This window comes from Ovis canadensis, chromosome 12 (genome assembly GCF_042477335.2).
Source record: "Ovis canadensis isolate MfBH-ARS-UI-01 breed Bighorn chromosome 12, ARS-UI_OviCan_v2, whole genome shotgun sequence".
Lineage (NCBI taxonomy): Eukaryota > Metazoa > Chordata > Mammalia > Artiodactyla > Bovidae > Ovis > Ovis canadensis.
Window position 1 is genome coordinate 15,814,437 of NC_091256.1, and position 14,525 is coordinate 15,828,961.

Below are 14,525 nucleotides of genomic sequence, written 5' to 3' on the forward strand. Positions count from 1 at the left end.
TCTCTGAACAGTATTTATTTCCTAAGGGGAAGCAGGGGCTATGTCCAGCTATGTCCGATCTTCAAGCTTGTATTCGTAAGCCCGCACCGCCTACCCACAGTACCCTCTGGCGTATTTGCAAGTTGCACGACTTGGTCAGGGAATTTGGGATTAATATGAGTCATTAGACGGCTACTTTCCCAAATTAAAGAAGAAGCCACAATACTAAATATGATCCTAAACATTTAATCTCTGCTGTTTCAGAATACACTTTAGAGCTTAAGGACCTTTCAGGTTAGACTTCTGCTGGTGACTGCCAGTCCTGAGGGTGCTGTGTGGATGGACAAGGGGAGGGGAGAGGTCTGCAGTGTGGGCGGAAATGGGAACAGCAGCTCTGATCTCAGCTCTGTCACTAATGGCACAGTGACCATGATGAGTCACTTCCCTTCCCTAAAAGGATTGGATTAGAGTGTCTCTATGGTCCTCCCAGCTCTGACAGTCTATAAATAAATAATTAGCAGAGAATGTAATGTGCTGATTTTCCATAGGAATTGAGGAAATCAAAAAATAACTTGCAATCATGTAGACAAAGGCTTTCAAGAGTTTCTCGGTATTTACAATGTCTCTAGGCTTGAGTTCCTAACTCACTGTTGACCCAGCCCTGGCTTCAGTCCTGTGCAGATGGGAGATCCAGAGCAGGAAGAACAGGGATCTCGGAGTCAGGGCCTGTCGTAGTTTATTACTGAGTTTAACAAGCCCAAGGACAAGACCCTTCCCAGGGGAAGTGTGATGTGCAGACATTCATCCCGCCTCCACAGACCAACAAGAGTGTCAGGATGTGTCTGATCCTTGGGACTAAGGACAGTGAGAGAGGGCCACAAACAGACTCCTTGGCTGTGGGCCCCTGTCCAGAAGGCCTGAAGCGAGAGGGGACTCCAGCAAGGGCTGAGCCAGTCTCCATCCACTGCAGGGATTCTGGGGGCACCACATTTCACGTGACCCTGCATTTGCCTAATGTCACAGGTACATCTACTGTCTCATTTGACTATTTTTCTCAGGCTCAGCCATGCCTCTCCACTCAGTTCTAGGCTGAACTCTACCCGACATAAGAAAATTTTCAACCAGAGCAGAATTCTGAGCAATGACTCCTTGTGTCATATAAATAGCATCAGTGATATATACAGCCTATAATATGCGCGTGCGCACACACACACACACACACACACACAGCCATTTGCACAGGCGCTGCAATGCAGGAGACCCAGGTTCAATCCCTGGGTCAGGAAGATCCCCTGGAGAAGGCAATGGTAACCCACTCCAGTACTCTTGCCTGGAGAATCCCATGGACGGAGGAGCCTGTAGTCTCCTCCGGGGTGCAGTCCACGGGGTTGCAAAGAGTCGGACATGACTGAGCGGCTTCACTTTCATTGGCACAGCTGCTCTGAATATAAATGTGTGGTCCAGTCTCTCCCCCAGCGAGAGGAGACCACTGGAGAGGAGCTGACCCCGTGCAGCTCCTGAGTCACGCTCTGGGTCCCAGCCTGAGCAGTGGGGTGCGGGGAGGGGCTGTGCGGGTGGGGCTGGTGGCCAGCGGCCTACTCCTTCAGCAGGCCCAGCTTCTTCAGCGCCTCCCTTCTGTGTTCATCTGACACTCCCTTTGGGGAGATCCTGACACTGACACAGGGGGGCCGGGGCAGCTTGTCTCGGCTCTGCCCCTGGTAAGACAGGCGCTTGGGGGCCCCCTCCTGCTCCAGGTCAGCCAGCTTGCCCACCTGGATACCCTCAAAGTCCTTCCCAGTGCCCAAGGAGGCCGGGCGTGGCCGGGAATTACGCAAGATGCTGGGCAAGATCCGGTCCAGGTAGGAGCCTTTTTCCAGAGAGGTGCTGGTTTGGGGGCTGGGAGCCTTCTCGGCTGAGAGGTAGCTGCTCAGCCCAATGCCTGACCGCTCCAGGGTGTTGGACTTGAAGCTCATCTGTCTGAGGCCAGGGACGCCACTCTCCTGGAGGGTCAGCCCGGAGTCTGGCTTTTGCTGAGTCAGGGGACTGTGTGCCCGTGGGCCCTTTGGGACAGGAATTGGCATGGATTTGGCAGCTGGAGCTGTCCCTGGAGTGGGTTCCTGGGTGGGAACCAGAACCTTGCCTGGAGAAGGCGGTTGGGCCAGAGCTGGTGCTTTCCCGGGAGAAGGGCCCTGCTTGGGTGCAGGGGCCGGGGCCCTTCCGGGGACCTGAGCTGGGGCCGGGGACTCGGCCTGAGTGCCAGTCTCCTTGAGCCTGATGGAGGGCCTGCTTAAGCGGAGGCTGGGCTCCTCCTGGTCCTGCGGCAGCCCCAGCTTCTCCAGCGCTTCCCTGCGTGCCTTCCTCTGCTCCTGCAGCGAGGACGAGGCGGGGCTGGGGTCCCCGGGTGCAGCCTCCAAGTGGCAGGACAGCCGGTTCCGGGGGTCACTGTGGAAACTGCCTCGGCTGCTCTTCAGGACAATGTTTGGTGGCAGTTTCCGGGGCTTAGGGGCCGTGAGGGGGGCCGGCTGGGCACTTGGATGGCCCCCTGACAGGATGGCCGCATCTCCAGTGCCTGCATCCTGAGAGGACACCAGGGGAAGAGGCCGAGGTGGCGCAGGTTCCCCGGTTGAACCTTTCTCACTGGCTTTTTGGGACATGGCCTCTGGAGCGGGCTTCCTGTTTCTCTGGGAGCTAAGTGATGGGTGGACCTGGGGCCTGGGGCTCAGCTCCCCTGGTCCTCTGGGCAGGCTGCCTTGCCCACACTGCTCGGGCTGGATGTCCTGGAAAGCCTCCGGTGGGGGGATGAGCGCTCCGTCCAGCTCAAGGGCAGCGTCTGGGGGCGCGGCCAGTGCCTGGCTGGGCTCACGGCTCTGGCTGACCCGCTCTGTCTCAGGTGCCGAGAGAAGTCCCTCGGATCCCCCTGGATTATGGCTGTTAGTCGGGGTGGTGCTTTTTCTGAGGTTCTGGTTTCTGCCGATGTGGATATTTCTGGGGAGGCTATAGGAGCCAGACCTGAGGCTCAGGCTTTGGGGCCCGGGTGGATGAGCTGAGCTGAACGGAGTCACTCTTTTTGGCTCTGGTCCTTGGCCAGTTGTCTCCTTGGGATGTCCTGTAAGAGTCAGGGGAACAGGTGAAGAAGAGTAGGCAGTGAGAACCCTGCTGTCAAGGGGAAAGGAAACACTTCCCACACTCTGATCTCCAGGTTGCAATGGACGGGTTTTGTCTGCTTGTTGTTGTTTCTTTGTTCTTGAAGGACAATGCTTTTGTCTGGATATCATTTAGACAACAGATCAATCCTAGCAGATTTCCTTCAACCAGGGATTAGCATTTCCTGGTGGCTGGGCAAAGGGCAGCCCAGACAGCTCTGTGTCCCTGACTCAGGCTCTTCCTAACCTCTGCAGATACAGGATGGTTGGGATTCAGGACAGTCCCTCCCGCTGTCCTGGGGCTCCCAGGTAACTGGGTCCAGTGGAAGCACTGAGCTTGAACAGCATCAACAGGTGATTTGCTCTCGCCCCACCAGGCATCTGCCTTCTTCCACCTCCACTTCCTGTAAACACCTGGATGACTCTGTAATGGCCACAGCTGTCCCTGCGCCACAGGGTGATACGGGCTCCTCCCTTCCAGTGAGTAAGCATAAGCACCAGGCCCACTGGGCCAGGAAATCAGCCTGCTGTATCACCAGAGACAGTGGGTCTAACATATTGTCAATAAATATTTCCCAAGTGCATGAGGTGATGGCAGTCCTAATACCAATGGGACTGTCTTCCTGGGATCTATGGCCACACTTACATGCCATCTTTGTCTCCATCTACTGAGCCACAACGTCATTCCACACTCTCTTACAAGGCCCTCAAGGTGCCACCCACTGAAATTAAGGGAGCCCCTCCCTCTGCTTATCTCCTGCAGCCTCATCCTCTGGGTCACCCAGATTAGCTCCCCAGACTGACTCAGGTTTTCCAGAGCCACCCACCCACCCCTCACTGCTTCTCTCTCCCACCTCGGTGGTCATATGGCTTTAGAATGTCTCCATAAGAGTGGGAGCCGGTCAAATCCCCTTCCCTCCCAGACTTTGATACTTCGTGCAAAGACACAAGAAGCTGTCTTGGACAATCCCTCCTTCCCTCCAAGGACAAGGCTTTATTCTAGCCCCAAGTAGAGAGGAGAGTGCTTATTCCTTCTTCTGCCCATGACTCAGAGCAGAGGGCAGACAAGAGGGAAAGCGGCCAGGAAGATGTAGTATTTTTTTGTTTTTTTAGACAGTCTGTCTTACCCTGGGGGGCAGGCTGCGTCGTGGGCAGTGCTCGGGGACCTCGGGGAGTTGTGGCTTGCTCAGACTCGTCAGTGGACAGCCCGCTGTCAGCCTCAGTGTCCAGGGAGCCAATGGTTTCCTCCAGGAAAAGCAGACACTCCTTCTCTTCAGCGGACAGGAAATCGTAGCTGCTGTCACTCTGGAGTGAGGAGAGGGCGGGGGAGCTGTGACAGGCAGCTCTCCAGAAACTGGTGGGGCCCAAGAGCCACCCTGCCTTGGGGAAGGAATGCTGAAGAGCCGGACGCCTGCCCACCATGCCACTCTGCAGACCTGCTGGAGCTGCTTCCTGAAGCCGCAAGCACCGGGAGGGCAGAGCCTGTTGGGCTGCGGTCCCCTTGGCACCCAGCTCCGACAGCTGGGCAGGCAGACTGCAAAGGGCTTTTCATTTGCTAAGTCCTGGGTGGAATGCTTCCAGGCACAGATTAGAAGGTCCTGGGTTCTAATTTTACTTCCTCTGTGTGACCTATGTCAAGTACTTCAACTTTGTGTGTAACATAATGATTTGATCTTAAACCTGAAGCAATACCTAAAATGGCATTACTTTGAACTTTTCAAAGCACTTCTGCATCCTTGATCTGGCATGTCAAGGACAGCATGAGGACAAATAGGAAAGAGAGTCAACTACTCGCTGACAGGCCAATAGGAACAGTGGCACGACGAGTCACAGATAAATTCACTAAATAATTTATACTTGACTTTGAAATGCATTCCATGCAGAATTGTTTTTCCCCTTGTGTATTTACTTTCCTGACGGCATTTGGCTCTGGCTAACGTTGAAACAAAGTGTGCATTTCTTAAGCAAATATTAACTTAAGGGAGGAAGGTGGACAGACTGGTATGGGGAGAGGGGAGAGCAACTTAGTATTAAATATTATGCAGAAATTGAGATACATGTTTTTATTATGAAAAAGCACACAGGCATGTTTGGGAGAACAGGTTATGGCCATTTCAGATGCTTACTGCCGTGTTCTGCAAGGCCAGGAAGATCCATGGAATAGTCGTTCTCCAACGTTGAAGGTTGAAGGGAGGACAAAAATGGGAATACAGGAGATTTGGCCTGAGTCCCTTCTTAGCGTCTCTACCCCTCTTCCTAATGTTTTAGTCCCTGCAGAGATATATATTCTTCAGACTCATTCAGATGGCCAGGAAAGATTTTGAGAAAACCCTGAAGATATCTCAGGTGGAGGGGAAATGGTTGTTGGAATGACCTTTCCAGTCCCTCAGGCTCCATAAGGAGTCATCTGTCAGTTGATTGAGGGAGACCTACATGTCAAGGGAAGTCCGAGATATAGCCCTTAGAAGCCTGGATGCCGGCTCTGGAGGTTCTGTGAACAAAATCTTCTTTACTGCCCTCTTCTTCCTAAAATAGTCTTGCCAAGACTCCATCTCTGATTTTCTCCTTTGTGGATGATTCATTTTGACAGCCTTTAACTCCTGCCACATTCTGTGTCCAGCGCTATGTAACTATTCATGTTGGTCTCTGCCTAACAGACAGGAAGCTATCTCTGTCGCCCCATCATCTAGGGTCAAAAAGAAATTCTATACAGATTGTCTGCACTTTCAGCTTTTGTACATTAGGTGCTTTTTCTACTCCATTTTTGCATATCAAAACTCACCAACTATATTAAACATCTTCAACGTTCAGTAGAGGTCATTATGATCTTTTAACTTTGAAATATCTCTACATACAGGATATAGAGCAATAAAGTATACATTATCAAGGGTTATCATGTATATGATGAGTACCCATAACAAAAGAATGCTTACATTTAGACATAGGGCAGACTTATTTTTTGACACCAATCTTATAGTAATTGAGATTTAAATCCATGCCCAGAAAAACTACAATTTAATACATGTCACAAATAAACACAATGATTTTGGAAGATTCTCAATCTCTACTGACAGGCTATTTCTTTTCTAGATAGAGGCAGGTACTAAATGCTTCAGATGTGTTTCATTTATTCCTCTCAAGAACCCTATGAATTTGGTATTAACATTATCCTCATCCTAAAACTGAAACTTGGAGAAATAAAGAATTTGCCCAAGATCATGGAGCTTCTAAGTAGAGAACCCAGACCTGCCTGGCTCCAGAACCCAGGCTCTTCACTGCTCTGTGCTCTTTGATCTTTGTGGAAGACTGAAGTGAGGCTGCTCATTGCAGAGGACTTGAGGAATCCACAGGGATCTACATTCTGTTTCCACTGTGGCTGAGATCACTGACCCATTCTCTCATCTCAGTTATACCTCCCAACCTAATGAGAACTGGGAAAAAGTCTCATTTGTCTTATTACTCTCTGGGGTTGTCCCACCCTATTCTCTATAGAAGCGGGGGTGACTCAGAGGCAAAATACTGCCTGGCGTGCTTCACACTCCCTGACGAGGACGATGAAAGACAAGGAGCAGCAAGCAAGGACGGTGGTGGGCAGGGCAGGGCAGGGCAGGGCAGGGCAGGGTGCAGAGAGCAGGCCAGGCGGCAGACAGAGAGAGTACGTACAGATCCAGAGCGGGTGGAGGTGGTGCTCATCATACTGTCGCAGCTGCCGACGCGGGTCGTGGGTTCCAGGCCAGGCCCTGCTGGCCACAGCTCCCTCTCGGGCATCGCCTGAAGCAAGATGCAGGGGTGGTGAAAGGGGCTCCCAGAGGGGAAGTGAAGGGAAGTGAAGAATGTCCCAGGCTGGGCCTGAAAAGAGAAGAATCAAAGCCATGTGTGAGCCGAGCCAGGCTCCAGCGAGGCTCTGCCCAGGCCCTGAAGCAGCGTGGTGCCCGGGACGCCAAGCAAGCAGAGAGCTGGAAGGGGCCATGCTCAGCCATGCCCAGACCCTGACCCCCAGCCTGCACCAGGGACACACAAGCTGGACACACACATGCAGGAGGACGGACTTAGGTGGTGGAGAAGCAGTTCAGCAGAAGGGAGACTCCATCATTTCTCTCAGTCACTTTTTTTCTCTGAACCAGGGAACTTAACCTAGATTTTCATTACTAGCATTGGTATTACAGGGGTTAAACCTTGGGTTCTAGAGAGTAGCTGGATCTGGGTTCCAATTCCAGTTTCAACATTTACAGTGATGTGATTTGAGGCAAATTACTCTGAGTCTGTTTTTCCTCATTAAATAGGGTTAATAATAAGATTAAATGAGAACAGTTAGCATAGTTTAGTTGGTAGTAAATTAGCAAATGCTTAAGGAATAAATAGTAACTACTACTGTTTTTGTAATACGAAAAAGACAAGATCCATCTTGGATCAAAGTAGACTGAAGCAAGGAAAACAAAAGTTTTTTTTTTTTTTTAAGGAACAGGGCATAATAGTACCTACCTCAAAGGGTTGTCATGAATTTATAATGAGATACTCCATTTAAAACACTTTGTGCAGTGTGCAGCCCTGTAATTGTCAGCTGCTACCATAGCCATGTCATCAACACCATCGTGATGACTCCCAGCATAGCCACCATCATTGCCCAAGTCTGGGAGGTGTGTGCACAGCACCCCAGGGGTTGACACAGACCTAGTTCCTCTCTCACGCATCACCCCCCCTGAGGCTGCACTTATTCCCAATGAGATTCCCTAACCTGTCTCAAATGAACAAGAGCAAAGTCCTAGGTAGCTTCCTTCCAACTCCAGCTCATAGGGAAAGAACGGCTTCAATTTCATTGCGCCAACAGAAATAGCAAAGGAAGGTTAGTGCCATCTATCTTCAGGAAGTCCTGGGGGTTTTCATATGCTCGTTTGTGGGGAAAACGCCACCATAGTTGGAAAGGCCAAAGGTGACTCTCTCATGTTAAAATGAAATTCTAGAAGAATTAAGATTAAAAGACAGTTCCAAGATCAAGAACGGACATGGGGGAAGAGTTTAGAATTAGAATATAGTTTGTTGGATTCTGAATCCATGTTTTCCTCACAATGCTGTGTCTTATTTTCTACCATCTTTCCTATGCTCCCAGTACGAGGAAAAATGTCCTGGAAAACTGAATTTGATTTGACATCTTGAGATTTGGGGTTCAGATTCTAGGGCAGGTTGTCTTTTCAGCCTGTACCAACAATTGCTTCCAATGCCAAAGTCAGGTTTCGGCTGTGCTGGGGGAGTCAGCTTGCCAACCACCTCGAGCTGACAAGCGCAGGGCCTCCCAGAGCTCCTCTCCTGCTGGGGAGGAGGCCTTCAAGTGCCACAGGCAGGGAGGGGCAGAACAATGGAGGAGGAAGAGGGACGATCCCTATGAGCAAGATATGTGTAGTTCATGAGGGCCCAGAGCCTCTTAGGAGAGACAGAGGGGACCAGAGGGGACAGAGATGAAGTGCAGTGATGAACCAACATGGGTGAAGATAACTCCTGGGTTTCCTTCACGAGCTCCTTCACGAGTTTCCCATTATCCAAAACCCCAATGAAACAAATGTGAGAAGTCACGCGAGATGACGTTCAGTCACCTCAGCTAGCCTCTCCATTAATGACTGACTAGGTCACTGACTTCCAAAAGTACTAACTCATTTCTAACATTCTGTAGGGTTGAGACCAACAAAGAGAATCCATCTCTCATCTCTCATCCATTAGCCAAGGCACACAGAAGGCACTCAAAAAATGCTAGATGAAGAAACTTGTCGCTCATTCTGGAGTCTACTGAGTTGCACTGTTGGAAGGTCTCTTTTTTGGCTTCTACACTATTACTGCAAGCTCTTCTTCAAATATTTTATCTCCCAGAAAATATATGGCTTAATGGAATTTTGGGAAACACTTTCAGTCACAGTAACATTTATTAGCCCTCAGGAGGCCCAGGGCATGCAAAACTTTATCAAGACAAAGATAATGTTTCCAGGAAGTCAGTGTAGATCCAAGGGTCTGTTTTATTGGCTCTAACTTTCCTATCGGTAACACTGGGGCAGTAACTGTTAAAAGTGACTCACTGTAATTAATGGAATATTCTCTGTGAACAGATGAGCAGATGCTGCCTTTTCCTTTCAGAGAAAAATGACTGCCTTGTTCTTCCAAGCATGCATCGGACTTTACAGGGGTTTGCTAACATCTCCTTCCTCCCAGGGTGGCCTATCACACTCTCACTTTGGAACCAAGGATGGCTTGAAGCAGCTGGAAGAGATAGAAACAATATGAACAGCATTGCTTCAAAAAACACAGCAGGGTATAGTTGATAAAGTGCTTTCAGATATGCTAATTGAATTTTTTTAAAAAACTGCTAGCTTAGGCAGGATGTGACATTTTCTCCATTTGACAGCTAAGAAAGCTGGGGTTCTGTCTAACCCATTCCTATGGGAAGTATGAAACAATCTATATAACTGCATGTATGGGACAGCCTGCGGCTCCCAGCCCTTCTAGAGGGTATCACAAAGGCTTTCCGCACGCAAGAGGGCCATGTACCTAAAGAAGGACCATTGGCCACCCTTGATTAAACACTGAAAACCCCAGGAACATCCTCTTTTGAGTCAGCTTTATGCATCCAGGCCAGCTTTTTGTCCCAACAACAGATATTTCCAGAGTAAAGAAATGACATTAAATGCCGCTGACGCTCAAGTAAGCACAACAGAATCACCACAGAGATTAACTTGAACCTGAAACCAAAGCTGATTGAGCCCCAGTGTGCTTGCACCCCCTCTCCACACCTAGTGTTCTGATCCCCAAAGTCTGAACTGTGAAGACGCCTTCTCTTCTTCCTACTCCCTCTTCTTCCCTCACCAGGCTGACCTGACCTGGATGCTGCATTTCCTTTCACCAGCTTTACAACCTTGAAACTTGGGGGCTGTTTCAGGTCAGCCATTGAAATCTGAGGTATTTCTACTTGATAAGTGGAGCAACAGGTGCAACACTCAAGGTGAGAGTTTGGTATCTTTGAACACTTGACCTCTTTGGGCAGCTTGAGGGGAGAAAGGAATGGATTAAGAGATGTACACAGCCTGTATCAGGGTCACCCGTGCAAAGGCATATTAAATATTAACTACTCCCTGAAGCCAGCCAAGCTTTGGAGGAGAGTAAAAAAAAGGCATGTGGTATTCTGGCATCTGGACGGGGTGGGGTGGGAAGAGGGTTTCAGCCTCGCTCCTATTTGGTTTCTCTGTACCTCCTGAACAATCTGAAGGCCCCCTTGCCACCTTCCTCCCATGAAACCACCCGCAAATCCTCTAAGAACTCATCTCTCTCCCCAGTGGTCAAAGAGATTTCCTATCTCCGGGTCTCCAGGTCTCCAGGTCTCCTGCTGACCCTGGGCTGGAGAACATCCTAAGGAGGCCAAGCAGACTAAAAGGTGCGCTGTATGCGTATCCCTCTCCACAAGCACATGGGCAGGTTTCCATGTAAGTTTAGGCAATTATACAATTGCCTGTTTCACCAGTGGATTTGAGAGAGAGTGGGGTGGAAACATCCCCTGTGCAGAAGAGCTTTGCTTGACATTGCAGCTCATCTTTATTGCTGACAAGGTCACCATCTATGGCAGCCTTTAGTCAGTGAGCTTGGCGGGCTGGTTCTGGGCTGTGGGCTGAGCTAGAACCTAAGGGTTCAGGTGCCAGGAAGAAACCCAATATATTCATTCAGGGCTTGCGTGCCAGGCTCTGGGATCCTGACACTAGAGCTTCCCACTTCCCTTTTTCTGGAAGCAGGAGGAAAAGGCATGAAGTTAAGGAAGAGAGTGTTAACCCCCACAAGCTAGATGACGGAGAGCTGACTTGTTACTCTGACTTGACTTCTACACCCAGCGTCCCTGTGTGGGGAGATCTGCCACACATACTGCCAACCAGGACACCTGAAGGAACGCAAAGCAAAACCACGGCGCTGGTCTGGCTCTCCTCTCTGGACCCTGCCACACTGCTTTGGCCTGAACCCCTCCCGGAATTCCTACTAGACTTGACATGCTATGGTGAAGTATTAATGTGGGTGGGGCCCTGGCACAGTTGAGTAGCTTCCAGTTTGCCAGTCCTTGTGTCTATTAACAGGCAAAGTAAGAAATTTAATGAGGTTGAACTCAAATAGGCTTGACTTTGCAACCAGATTATCCGTGGGTTTCCAAAGATGAGCTGGTAACTTGACTTGGAGTTTTTTCAATGTAACCAAACCTCACATCGCCTTACAAACAACCTAGCATGGCTCACACCTTCCACACCCTTCCACAAGGAGCTCATTATCACACACACACACTGCACCTTTTATTTAAATAAAGATAGACATTGAGTTGATAAAGCTCTGGGAAAATTTCTTGTTAGAAATGCAATGGAAAACCAAAGCACTTTTCCTCCCCTGGGCGATTTTCCATTTCTACTCCGTCTACTCCAACTATTCTCTTCCAAAATCACAACTCAATTTCAACTGCGCAGAGATGGAGATTTCTAAAGCAAACCTGTATTCTTTTCTTGTCTGCACAATATGCTTTATCCAACCTAAACAGGCAGATGAAAAAAAAAGAAAAAAAAAACCCAAAAAACAACAAATGCGTCTCAGCCCCGGTCTCCGGAAAAGCACTCCCGTCTCCAGCTATCAACCTACTCTGGTGCACTACTGGACTCAGAGAGTTGAGGAAGAGAGAGGTAAGTCCCCCAGCTGCGTTATAAAGGGCTCAACTCTGCAGTTCTGACCTCCCACGAAGACCCCGACTCTTGCTGCAGAGTAAGCAATAGTTGGTTAGTAATTAACTCACCTTCAATGGGTGACTGAAGAGAGGAAAAGAAGAGAATACCCTTGTATTACAAAGGGCAGAGACGGAGACAGAGACAGCGTGCCCAGTCGCCTACTGCTTTCTTCTTGTGACCTCTTCCTGACTCACCTGGACAGGTAAAGGCTTCACCCGCGCGGCCTCACCCCACCCTGCCCGGCGCCCAGCCAATCCCAGGCCTCCCTCCCCTCGTCGGCTTCCAGCTGTTTCCCCGGGGAGGGCGCGGGCGGGGTCGGCTCACTTGGCCAATCGCCTCTGGCCCTCCTTCCCTCGCTGAGAGCCAATAGAGAGCCTTTACCCACAGCCGAGGGCCGGGAGGAGGAGCCGCTAGTTTGGGCTGCGGCTTGGACAAGAGTTGGCCTGTTATCCCCTTTAAAAATCTTGATACAGAGACACGCAGTCCACGGGGCAGTGTGCTTTTCCGTGCGCCTGTTTGAATCTTGAGTTTCTATCTCTAACTGCCTTCTTCCTCTCAAAGTATTCCCCTGAATTCTTCAAGGTAAAAATCCTTTGTGACCAGTTTTGCTAGTCGCTTTTCCAGTCTTTCAGAGTCACTGCCGTCCTTAAGTGTTTTCCCAGCAGCTCATAATCCTAGCAGCTCCACTCAGGACCACGGATGAAGGCGTCTAAGGACAGGGACGCTGGCGCTGAGACACCGTGACAAAGACCTTCTGGGGGAAATAAAACTGTATTCTCTCCTCAAGAGATCCCTATTCTGATGAAAAAACGGACCCGACAGCCTTGAAGGAGAGAACATGTACGCCGTCGTTTGGGTCTCTGGTCTTTTAGCTGTGCGTGGAAGGTAGCAATGAATATGAAGAAATAAAAATGAAGAAGCTACCAATCAGCTCTGCAACTCCTATCTCCTTCCAATGGCAGATTCCTGGCACCTGTAGTTAAAAGATCCGGAAGAAAGCAGGCCGAAGATAGTAGGAGAAAAAATCCAAAGCTTTCAGGAAGGAATCTTCCTCTAGGAATGGCAATCACTTTCACCAGATATACCTTTTGCTTGGAAACTGGATTTTCCTGGATATATTTTATACTCGATACCAAAGGGCAGGAAGAAAAATTAAAATCAATGCACATAGTAATTGCCAGCATTTTGTTAAAGCTCTTGCTAGGCACTGGGAATTGTGCTGTGCTAATCATTTTCATATATAATTTCATTTATTCTTTATTTGAAAAGTAGTCGCTATTAATATACAAATTTTTACAAAGAGGAGAAATGACTTGCTCAAGATCATGTAGCTCGGACGTGGCAGAGCACGGATTTCAACTCAGGCAGTATGATGTCAAGTTTGCCTTGTATTAATATGATGCCAATCATTCTCTATTTTGGAGAAAAATCCCAAGTAGGAAACGTCAAGTACACAGATAATGTGCAGGTCTAATTCTAATAACTAGATTCACCCTTCTTGACTCATTTCTGTCTTGTAGCTGTTTCTGTCCTTTAGAATGACACACGACTTTCATCTTTTCCCTGTGTGATCTCTGCAGTTGTGATCATTGCAGAAGGGCAGTGATCATGGGGCTAAAGTACAGAAAAAGCAGGGCAGGACTAGTGAGGAGAAAGGAGGTTTGAGGAAGCCTGGAATAACTCAGCACCTATCAGTGCATGTGGATAACAGAGCTGCCTGAGCATTTAGTCAGCTGACTGATGATCTCTCTTCCTGATGTGTCATTCAAATATGTATGATGTCATAATACTAACAAAACAGGAAGGGCATCTCCAAATCAGTTCAATGCAACTAGAGTTACACCCAAGGATTCAGTCACTGAAGCAGATCCAGCTTCATAGGTGTGCGATTTGAATATTTGCTAAAAAAAATGCATTGACTTGTGAGCATTAACCTCAAAGATGAGAGGAGGCATAGTCTTGTTTGTGAACAGTTTTTCAGTTTATAGTAAAATTAGAATAATTAGGAAGAGCCCCTATCTTTTCCCAGGTAGAGGTAGGGACATAGACAAATGATCTTACTATTGCTCTCTTCCCTTTTTTAAAAACATTTCTTTTTTAAAATTATGAAATATTTCAGATACTTTGGCATAACAAACAGCACTGTACCTAATAGAACATTAACATTACAGTAGAGGTTGCTTACAAACTTTGCTCCTCCATTCCTTCCTGCCTCCTCAAAACAGACATACAGTCCAGCTGAAATAAATTGCTATTCTGAATGTGGTGTTTTTCATTCTCCATATCTTTAAATGTTTTCCTTGGAATCTTGTTTTGTTTTTATTTGCTTTTATTACTTTGGTGCAGGAGAAATATCAGGTCTCTGAGTTTCCAAGAGAATTGGGAAGGAGGTCTGGACTATGGGAAAGAGGATTTCCAAGGTTAAAAGCACCTGAGAGACTAAGGCTCCGTGGTTGATGTAGGTCATCACTTGAGAGGAGCGTATGTTGTTTCTTTGTATGTGAATTCCTGTTTGATGACCTAACTGTGGAATCTAATTACAGTCCAGCTCCTCTGACTCATCTGTCTCCTTACTTCTCCATCCTTGCATGCTGCTGCGGTACAGTCATCTTCTCCACTGTCAGAAACTAGTTTATTTCCTTTTTCAGTACAGCTTCCTCGTAGAGGAAACTCACTC

General features: G+C 48.5%; 1 protein-coding gene and 1 long non-coding RNA gene across 3 annotated transcripts in view; one reads left to right on the top strand and one right to left on the bottom strand.

Moving 5' to 3' along the window:
• On the bottom strand, positions 1-12,153 carry C12H1orf116 (chromosome 12 C1orf116 homolog). Of its 2 annotated transcripts, XM_069545341.1 has the most exons (4): positions 11,917-12,153; positions 6,786-6,971; positions 4,250-4,427; positions 1-3,085 (listed from the first exon to the last, which is right to left on the bottom strand). In XM_069545341.1, the coding sequence occupies exons 2-4, from the start codon at positions 6,888-6,890 to the stop codon at positions 1,575-1,577; spliced, it is 1,794 nt and encodes a 597-aa protein (XP_069401442.1). In that variant the 5' UTR covers positions 6,891-6,971; positions 11,917-12,153; the 3' UTR covers positions 1-1,574. The 2 variants fall into 2 exon arrangements, with proteins under 2 accessions (XP_069401442.1, XP_069401443.1); XM_069545342.1 differs by lacking the exon at positions 6,786-6,971.
• Positions 11,915-14,525, top strand: part of LOC138416359 (uncharacterized) — a 23,175-nt gene continuing 20,564 nt past the window's right edge. Inside the window, exon 1 of the long non-coding RNA XR_011247642.1 lies at positions 11,915-12,050. This is a non-coding gene — a long non-coding RNA (uncharacterized lncRNA). The remainder of the gene's footprint in view (positions 12,051-14,525) is intronic.

What these genes read in the sequence shown, in the direction of transcription:
- C12H1orf116 (XM_069545341.1), bottom strand. Translation starts at nt 6,890, where the DNA reads ATGCCCGAGAGGGAGCTGTGGCCAGCAGGGCCTGGCCTGGAACCCACG. An exon ending in CCTCCACCCGCTCTGGATCT is followed by an intron (nt 4,428 to 6,785) that starts GTACGTACTCTC and finishes TCCTCACTCCAG; the next exon opens with AGTGACAGCAGCTACGATTT. An exon ending in GACGCAGCCTGCCCCCCAGG is followed by an intron (nt 3,086 to 4,249) that starts GTAAGACAGACT and finishes TGACTCTTACAG; the next exon opens with GACATCCCAAGGAGACAACT.